The sequence below is a fragment of the Helobdella robusta genome (assembly GCF_000326865.2).
Source record: "Helobdella robusta unplaced genomic scaffold HELROscaffold_17, whole genome shotgun sequence".
Taxonomy (NCBI): domain Eukaryota; kingdom Metazoa; phylum Annelida; class Clitellata; order Rhynchobdellida; family Glossiphoniidae; genus Helobdella; species Helobdella robusta.
In genome coordinates, this window is record NW_008703942.1 from 2,167,025 (window position 1) to 2,177,214 (window position 10,190).

The following is a 10,190-nucleotide window of genomic DNA, read 5'->3' on the forward strand; positions in this document are numbered from 1 at the left end:
AAATTTTAAATATAATTTTGTGTATATTCTATTACGAGATATCAAAATATCAAATATATATTGATTCAGTAGTAGTTCGTGCATTCAATCAGTCAGAATTTTACGTTAAGAAATTCATTCATTTGTAACGCTATTGTATTGTCGAATTCACCATTGTTCTGCTGTCCAGCCCATTCGTATTCACCGGTTGAATGTTGAGAAGATTTTGAATCATGATTTCACATTTTATTGGAATTGCTCGAATTAAAGTTATTTTTTCATTAACTTTGGGGTTTAAAATTAACTTTTGATACAAAAAATATTTTTCTAATTGAAAATCGTTTTTAGATTTTATTAAAATTTTATTTGAAATAGCGTACAACTTGAAAATTTATTGAGGTTTTGTTGTTTTTATCTCAGTATATAGGTTTTTTCATTTATTAAAAGGCATTACTATTGCATTTAAAAACTTTGAAATATGTCCCACGCCTCTGATGAATTATGTCGATTGTGCCAATGGAGCGACCAAGAAGTGATATTCGAAAACTTCCTGAGATCTTCAACTTTTCCAACTATCGCGAGAGTCAAATCTGGTCAGTATGGTAGCATCGGAACATCGAAACGTCAACAGAACATCCTATACATTCACTCGTGCAAATCTAGTCAAGTTATTATAGCTGAAGGGCAACTGACAAACAATGCCAGTAACAACAAACATATCTCTGTTTATGCCATCCCAATCGACTACAAAGGTTGGTTTGAAATTTTAACAGAAGACAAAAAATCTAGCAAAACGGTGGCGATTGCTCGTGATTTAAAAAAGTTAAATTCAAAAAAAATATTAGTTCGAGAAACATGCAAGGTGTTTGCTACAACCTCGTCAGATGAAGCGATCTCAAAAAGTAAAATCCGAACTTTGCAGGTAGGAGAAATTCTCACTTGTGAAAGTTTTGAGAACACATCAGATTCTGTAAGAACGTCTAAAGAAAAAGAGCTAATTAAGTTAAAAGACAAACAAAATCGGTTTGTGTGGCTTGAAAGTGATCAAAAAATATACATCTCAGTAATTACAGATGCTTCAGAAATAATTGGCGTGCATTCAATTAAAAGCATCATCAACAATTTTAGTTTCCCGCTGACAGTGCAGCTAGCATACGGCGAATACATGAGCAGTGACAAGTACCATCCGATCTTCAGGTTGATGGGAAAAAGTGAAATTGAAACTGCTTTATGCGTTTCTTTAAAATCAAACAACCAAATTGTTAACGTACCAGTTAGCGAAATGCTAAAAATTAATTGTGTGCTCAATTATCAAAACGTTTCAAACAATGAAGAGTTTAAAAAGTACGTAAAATTCGTCTCTGTATCTGAGCAAAATTTTCGCAACAGCATTGTTTTGATTACTTTCGGGCACATAAAACTTAACAACAAAAATAGAACAAACATTTCATCGCCAACAAACGAACGTGAAGAAATTCACTTGCTGTACGATGAAACTGATGGAATATATCGTTACGTACGTGAAGGAGGTGTTTTTCCAGAACCTAAGCAAAACGCATATGACCTGATGTTTAAGAGCAAACCAAAATTCTCACTAAAAAATAAAAAAACTCCACCGAAAAATGAAAAGCCGCTGCAAGACAATGAAAAGGATTTGGTCGATCTCGGTGCTAGCTTGCAAAATTCAAGAGATATTTGGGACGAACCAATTTATGCCGACATATCAAAAATTAAATCGCGAAAATTGGCTAATGCAAAACTGAAAGAAGATCAAATGAAAGATTCACAGTTAGTTAATTTTGGCAATGATCAAAAGCATGATTACAACCAAAATGAAAAAATAAGAACCAAAAATAATATATATAGCCTTAAAAATAAAAATATATCTAATGCAAAATTTAGAACGGTGAAATATGATGAAGTTAACACTGGCAACGAAACAACAACCGATGACAAAAGTGAGACACACATAACCGACAAAAATAAATTTGTAAAAAATTCCTCAAAGCTCGAGTTGATGAATTTTGAGAAATTAAATAAAGCTCATAGTAAACTCGCGTTGGAAACTGTTACTGAAACAACACAAGAGAGCGAAATAGGTGAAAACCGTAGTGCTGATTTTGATGAACTTAAAAAAATGTTTAATAAAAAATCTAGCTATTGTGAAAGAAACACTTCAGCCGAGAAGCAAATCAGTGAAGACATTCAAAAACTGGTAAATGATAAAAATGGAGGTCTTGTTTTCAAATGTAGCGCAATCTCAAAAGTTGATGAAGCATTGAATTCTGATGACGACTCAAAAACTACAAACAATCAATCATCGTTGGCATGTGAAGCAACAGTTTCTGCGTCTAACAAAGCAAAACAAATCGTTGACATCAGCAAAGTTTTTGAAAAAAAAGAAAACAATGATGTGAACAAAAACACTCCACTGTTACAAAAAACAAGCGATTCCCAGAGTATATCCACCGATAAAAATATATGGGAAGTAACATGCATGAAAGATGAAAATGCCGACCCTAACCAAACCTCGGTAAAAATTAATTATAAAGCATTGCCTGAAAATAATTCAAAGGTTTCGCCAAGCAAATTGGAAGAAGAAATTCTAAATGATATTTCGTCCATGCAAAATGTTGAGCCCTCAGAACAAATGTTAAATAATTCAACGTCTGCAAACAAATTCAAACCCGTAAAACATGTGGTAAATAATTTAACGTCTGCTCAAAAAAATGAACTCACAAAACAAGTGGTAAATAATTTAACGTCTCCGCAAAAAAATGAACCCGCGAAACAAGTGGTAAATAATTTAACGTCTGATCAAAAAAATGAACCCGTGAAACAAGTGGTAAATAATTTAACGTCTGATCAAAAAAATGAACCCGCGAAACAAGTGGTAAATAATTTAACGTCTGATCAAAAAAATGAACCCGTGAAACAAGTGGTAAATAATTTAACGTCTGATCAAAAAAATGAACCCGTGAAACAAGTGGTAAATAATTTAACGTCTGTGCAAAAAAATGAACCTGAGAAGAATGTGCCAAATAATTCTCAGGCAACCGAGCGCAACAATTTGAACAGAGACGAAGTTCGGAACGGATTCAAAACTCGTTACAAAACAAACTTTTATTCCGACGTAAGAGACGATAATATAAACGTTGATCCAACAAACAACACTGTGAACGATATTAACCTCAACTACACAATTTTCAGGGATGTCGATGAAAAAAGTTCAAATGATTTTGAATCAAGTTTTTTCAAAGACAACGAAAATAATAATTCTATTAAATATAACAAATCAGACGATGCACATAAAATGGCTCCAAGCAACCAACTAATTTTCAAATTTGAAGAAACAGTTACACCGACACCGACAAGCAACCAATTGACTTTCAAATTTGGAGAAACAACCGCGAAAAGAGTACCAAAGCCTCATCAAGAGTTTGCGCTTGAGCAAAATGTTTCAACATCGGATGTAAAAGCCGGCAGTCCTAATAAAATTGCCAACTTATTCGAAAACCGTTTCTCAACTGACAATAATATTAATAATACAACTATTTCTTATACTACTGCTACTACTTATAATAATTATTATGATAATGATATTAACAATATTAATAATAATGTTACAAATAAAAATAATGATGATGATGATAATGATGATGATGATGATATTAATAAAAATAACAACAATAGTTATCATAATTTTGATGACAATAATTATAACGGCACCAAAGATAACGAAAATAATAATAATGACGATGATGGTGATGAGGATAGCCATTTTAACGATACTAATATTGTTTCCAATTATAATGTGAGCAACGATGACGACGACATGTACAATAATTTTGATAAAAATATTAATGATAATAACAATCGCAGCTATAATAAGATGGAGTACAATGAAGGTGATGTTCATGATAAGAGCCCCAATCAACCAGCATCATCTCACTGGCTGCACTTTGACAACCGAAGCACCATCACAACTTTTAACAGGCCCCAAAAAATAAATTCTACTGACGCAAATCCAAAATATTTTAATTCCAGTACTTACAATCGTCACAATCAAACTGCTATCGTAACAACAAACAATGTAAATGTTATGGACACTGAACACCAGAAACAAACGATAAAGATTGTGAACGCTGGGTACACAAATTTTGATCATTTTAATAAAAATTCATTTCAAAAGTTAATAGTTGATCCCAAGGGATCTAACTGTGGCCTGAGCTCTCAGTTGATTTTTGAGAAGAACAACAAAGTGCTCATAAAAAACAAACCGCTGCAAGTAAGCACGCAGATGAACGACCAAAATAACGGCACAACATCTGATGAAATACTTTCAAATTACTCCAGAGTGACATTGATAAAAGTGAACAAAGACAAGAAAGGCCAAATGTACAACAGTAACAGAAGTGATGTCAACAGTAGTTTCAACGTTAACTTTTCGGGTTCATCATCAGTTATTAGTGAAAAATACAATTTCAACCGTTTTCCAAATCTACAAGAAAGTACATTGAACAAAAGTTCGCCTACATTTGTCAGACCAACTCAAATTCAAATCACCAAAACTGCGAACAGTCTTAGTGGAAGCGGAAGTACAATACATCGAAACGAGGCGGTCAGTACGTACAATACATCCATTGGATTTTTTATCAAATGAAATATTCAAAAATTGATTTTTACGGTTGGGTTTTTAAAAATTTTACAATTGAAATTTAAAACAAAAGTCCCTAGTCTTCATTCAACATAATTTGATGTAAGTTACTCGGAAGGCACTTGGTCGCTGCCAACTGAAAAAGATTGGAAAATCGATTGACAGTTTTACCATGTTTAAAATTAATGACTATTCTTTTAAAATAATAAAACTAAAATCATGTCTGTAAATAATTCTTTTAATGTTTGACTTTATAATTATTTAAACATGAAAATATTTAATTACTTTTTTCTGAGTAAAAGGTTTGCCAAAAAAATATGGAAAAATTTTTAATTTATTGAGCCGAACATCAAGTACAACAGAAATTATTGAGTAGTTTTATATTATAATATAACATATTCCTTTTAAACTATAAATTATTTACCGCTGAGAAATGTAAATGACATTTCACGGATGCTATTAAAATGCTATTTTCGTCAATGCCAATAATTTCGCATTTTTAAGTTTATATTATGTATTTCAACATTGGAACACCAAACCCAAAAATTTACACAACATTTTATCGGCAGGTGACCAATATAGTATGTGAGGCCTGGTCGAATCTTAACTCACGAATTACCTCGAATCGAAATAGCTTAAAGTTAATAAAGACGCCATGCTTGTGTGCATACATCTGTGTGTACTGATATCAATAGCAGCCTATCATGTTCTTCATGTTTTAAATTTTACTGGAAGAAATAGGAAAAGATGTCGCACATGCATTATTTTTGGTGCAGGAATATACTAGCAAGAAGCTTAGGTTTGGATGTTTGGTGATAAATATAAAATCCCTACTTATGTCGATGTAACAAACTCTATCAGGCAAGCCTTCAAATCACGTGCTTTATTTTTTTCTCCTGTGTTTAACTCAATTGTTTTTAAAACACCATCACAAATAGTAGTTAAAAATAATCATGAAATCAAAATCAATTTGTACAAAAAATTTCATTTTCAATAAAATTTATTATAGATTCTTTGCAAGAAAAATTTGAGCATCATGACATCATTTGTTAACTTTTTCGACGCTGATTGTCATGTCTAAAGCTTGGTGACTGATAATTTAAAATTTTATTTTATATCCTGCGGGATCAGCTGTTTTTAAATGAAAAATAAAATACACCAAGATCGCAATTCCTTCCTTGGTTATATTTCATTTTTCCCTTTATACAATTTACTGGAAGCAAGAGCAAAATTGACATCATAAATTCATTAAATTTTATACAGGAAACCATATATATATATATATATATATATATATATATATATATATATATAGAGAGAGAGAGAGAGAGAGAGAGAGAGAGAGAGAGAGAGAGAGAAATCAACTGATAAGATGTGAATGTTGATGTTGGCTACAAACTGATGGCCATATTTTAGTTGCCAGCTTTATCGTTTAAACTCTATGGTTTAATTCTTGTTAAAAAAAACTCGATAAGGCATTACACACCTGGTCAGCAGTTCAAACTGTTTTAACGTCAACCACTTTTAAACGAGAATTTGCGTTATTTTGCGTGCAACGTAAAAAATTATTTTAATGGTTCATTAATGAATTAATCGTGTTATCCGAGATCATTTTATAAATGAAAAATAAATACAATGAATCTAAAACGCAGAAGGCGAATAATAAAGAATAAATATTGTCCATCGTCTTATGCGGACTTTCCATTTCTTGTTGATAGACCAACAATAAGTTATTTAAAGAAAACTTACAACAAAGTTGTTTTCATTTTGAGAGGGTTACCTGGTTCTGGCAAGTCGTACATTTCAAACAAAATCGTTAGGTGCTATCCGCTGTCATCTTACGTGTGCTCCGCTGACTTCTATTTTACTAGTAACAAGGATGGTTTGTATAATATCTGTCCAGAAAAATTGCCTGAAGCTCATCAGCTTTGCAAGAAATCATTTTTTAAAGCGACAGTGGTTGGCAAACGACACATAATTATAGACAACACAAATATTCAAAGATGGGAAATGGATTCGTATATTAAAATTGCTAATCAGCACAATTATTTAGTTTTGATTGTAGAACCTAAAACTCCTTGGAAATCAAATGTCGAAAAGTTACAAAAATTAAATAAACATGGTTGTACAAGTGAATATATTGAGTGTAGAAAATGCCTTCTCCATCCCATTACACCATATTTTTGGGGCTTCTTTGTTAATGAATATGAATCTTATCTCTTCACCAAATTTGCTGAAAAAAATTTTTACGAATGCCTAAGTTTGTTTAAAGAATTTGGAAATGATCTAGTATCCACATGTAAGTTTTTTAAATTTAATTTTTTTAGTTTTTAATATGTTCTTTAAATTTGCCAGATGTATTTATATTTATAATTAGATGCATGTATACTTATGTTTTTATATAAAATTGGAAATGTTAAAATATTTTAATTTTCAGACAGTAAAAGCTTAGAATACAAAATGATATACAATGTGAACTTTCAAAAACTGCTTCATTGTACAACATATTTCGAAAAGGAGCTTAAAGATTTGGATAGCAATGAAGATTCATACTCTTCACAATCAGATGTTATTGGTTCATTAGGTAAACATTTCAAATTAACGGTTTCAGGGTTTATTTTTACACCAAGAACTAGTGGAGTTCTCATAAAATTGGACAAAAAGTGTTTAAAAATTTGGAAAAGTGAAGATGCTTTCATGTATAAATTAGACAAAGATGGCAAACTTATTCCAAGCTGTTCTGATGAAAAAACTTCATGCAAAGATGAAATAAGTGATGCAATATATAAAAAAATTTCATTGCTTTCATTAAATAATGAGCTTTCTAAAAACCGCTTATGCAATGTATCTGAATTTATTCCTGTGAATCAAAGAATAGAACTGAAAGTTGGCTCAAGAGCCCATTTGACTATTGGTTGTACAGATGGCATTGAAGCTGTGCAAACAGGGTTTGATGTGTTGAGTTTGAAATATAAGTATCTACAATCTGATTGTTTGAAGATTTGTTATAAAAATGATTGTAGCTACATTTATTATGGAGAGGGTGAATGTAAAGTTTTGTTTGATTGGCCATTGCAAGTTGAGTCATTATTTGCCTCTTACTACCAGTGATGTCTTGATATCATTGTCAAAATTTACAATTTGATTCTTTTGCGATTTACATTTGCCATCTAATTCATATTTTATAACTATCATTCTTTTCAAAATTTACATATGCTAAATATTTGAAATTTTTAAATGTGAGCTTTTATTTTTTTATTTTCCTTTTTGTATGTTATTTTTTATCATTTAAAAAAAATTTCAAATAAAAAAATCTCATCAAGTTCGATTTTTTAAGGATTAAAAAGTTTTTGCTCAACAAATCAGTGCAATGTGTTATGACCAATAATAATATATTTGGATACTATAGTTGCAATTACAAAACCTATTTTTTATTTTGTTGTCAGCTATTTAATTTAATGTTTTCAACCAAGCCAATACAGATTATTTAAAGTTGGGTTTGGTTCTGTTTTGTTCACAGGAACAAAGGCCTAGGTTATACAAATTCCCTATATAAACTGCAACAAGTACTGGATTATACACATTCTCTATATAAACTGTAACAAGCGCTGAAGATGATTGAAAAATCGAAGTAGGTTTTAGACACTCGAAAATGAATTGAATCAATCTTCGTTATGCGTCCAGAGACCCAGTTCCCCCGAGGTAGGACGTTGTTTTCTTTGCCATCAATTTTTTGCGCCAAATTAGACGATCAATTGTATCCATTTCATTTAAATTTAGAGCTTTCATGTCTTGCTCGATTGTTTGCGACCAAGACTTCTTTGGACGGCCTTTGGGACGTGTGCTAGGTACTTCAACATCTGCAAGGAAAATTATGGCACTGTTTCCACTTGTTTGACATGACCAAACCACCACAGACTGTGTTGCCGGCATTCGTCCTTTATATCATCTAAACCAGCACGACGCAGGATTTCGGTAGATTTGATTTGGTCCTTCAGACTAATTCGTTGCATCCATCGGAGCATCTTCATGTCGGTTCGTTGAAGTTGTTCCAGTTTGGTTGTCATTGGCCATGTTTCTGCACCATACAACAACACCGGACGCATCACAGATTTATAAAGTCTTGATCGTAGTGGTAGTGGGATGTCAAGCCGCATCAATATAGAGGCAAGGAGATGCCATTTATTCCAAACTGCACGTATGCGTGCTCGAACGGCAGCTTCAGCTGTTCCAGTACAATCCAGAACATCCCCTAGATATTGAAACGATGTGACTTTCTCTACTTTAATAGCTTCAAAAACATTAGGCATTAGGGTACTATTTCGAATTTGTTGTTGTGGATTGATGCACATGAAAATGAATTGGAAAACTGTAAATCATTCTAACTTTAATAAAATTAATAATGACAAGAATTTGGTTAGAGATGTTGAGAAATGTAGTAAAAAAACCTATCCAACGCTAGAAATATGGTAGATTTCATATATTACTGCATTAATTGTGGTCTGTTACCAGCGTATGTATATGTATTTTGCGTATAAATTCTAGACCAATTACATAATACGTTTGATCTTTCTTTCTCGTGCCTTATCCTTTCAGTACATTGGCGACCATCGACTTCCGCAAAACCCGTTTTTTAACACTTTATAGTAGTTGAAATGTGGTGATATTCAACAAGTGACACAAGGACTTCACAAATGTTCGTTGTTGACCGCGATCTCTTTTACCTGCAATCTTTCCTGTAGTTGTTAGACTTTCCATTCTTTCCTTCAGCATGATGTGACCATAAAACATTAACTGCCCCCGTCGGATTACCTGTAGTAATTTCCTCTAACCGGAATGTTTTAATACATCCTTATTCGAAGTATGAGAGGTCCAACTAATTTTCAATATACGTATAATTATTCCAGCTATATGCATATGACCATATAATTAGAATAAATATAACGGCCTTCGCTCATTTTTGACAGTCGAACAAGGAGCTTACTTCTAGAGGGAAATTGGAGGGTGATTTTTTATCGCTCAAGTCAAAAGTACGAAGGTAATGTTTGCGACGGTTTTGGTGTATCTATCAGGCGGAACCAATATTGTCAAATTGGCTGAACAGTACGAAGGTAATGTTCGCAACGGTTTTGGTGTATCTAACAGGCGGAACCAATATTGTCCAATTGGCTGAACAGTTTGAACTAATATATTTTCGTTTAATAATATTACACGGAATATTTAAAAATTTAATTTTATTATATAAGCATCTGCGTCTCGTTAATTTTTGGAAACGATATGATTTCGGCTACGATGAAGTGTATCTAACAGGCGGACTCAATCATGTCAAATCGGCTGAACAGTTTGATCAAATAAATTTTCGTTAAATGAAAATACATGGAATTATTAAAAATTAATTTTGTTACATAAAAATCTGCGTCTCGTTATTATTTTGAAAACGATACATAACGATACGATAACGAGGTATTGAAGACTATATATTGATATAATAAAATCATGTGCACAAGTATGTACACAAGTTGTATGATGATTTTCGAGTTTTTGAAAAATAGTA

The 10,190-nt window shown here is 32.2% G+C and overlaps 2 protein-coding genes across 2 annotated transcripts; both read left to right on the forward strand.

Moving 5' to 3' along the window:
* Positions 1 to 2,629: 2,629 nt before the first annotated feature.
* HELRODRAFT_76307 (hypothetical protein) lies at positions 2,630 to 3,049 on the forward strand (the record flags this gene model as incomplete). The annotated part of the gene is made up of 1 exon (XM_009016043.1): positions 2,630 to 3,049. A coding segment is annotated over one exon (420 nt), but the record flags the coding sequence as incomplete, so codon positions are not given.
* A 3,222-nt stretch (positions 3,050 to 6,271) lies between these two features.
* HELRODRAFT_170216 (hypothetical protein) lies at positions 6,272 to 7,747 on the forward strand (the record flags this gene model as incomplete). Its single annotated transcript, XM_009016044.1, has 2 exons — positions 6,272 to 6,935; positions 7,074 to 7,747. The coding sequence occupies 2 exons, from the start codon at positions 6,272 to 6,274 to the stop codon at positions 7,745 to 7,747; spliced, it is 1,338 nt and encodes a 445-aa protein (XP_009014292.1).
* Positions 7,748 to 10,190: the final 2,443 nt, after the last annotated feature.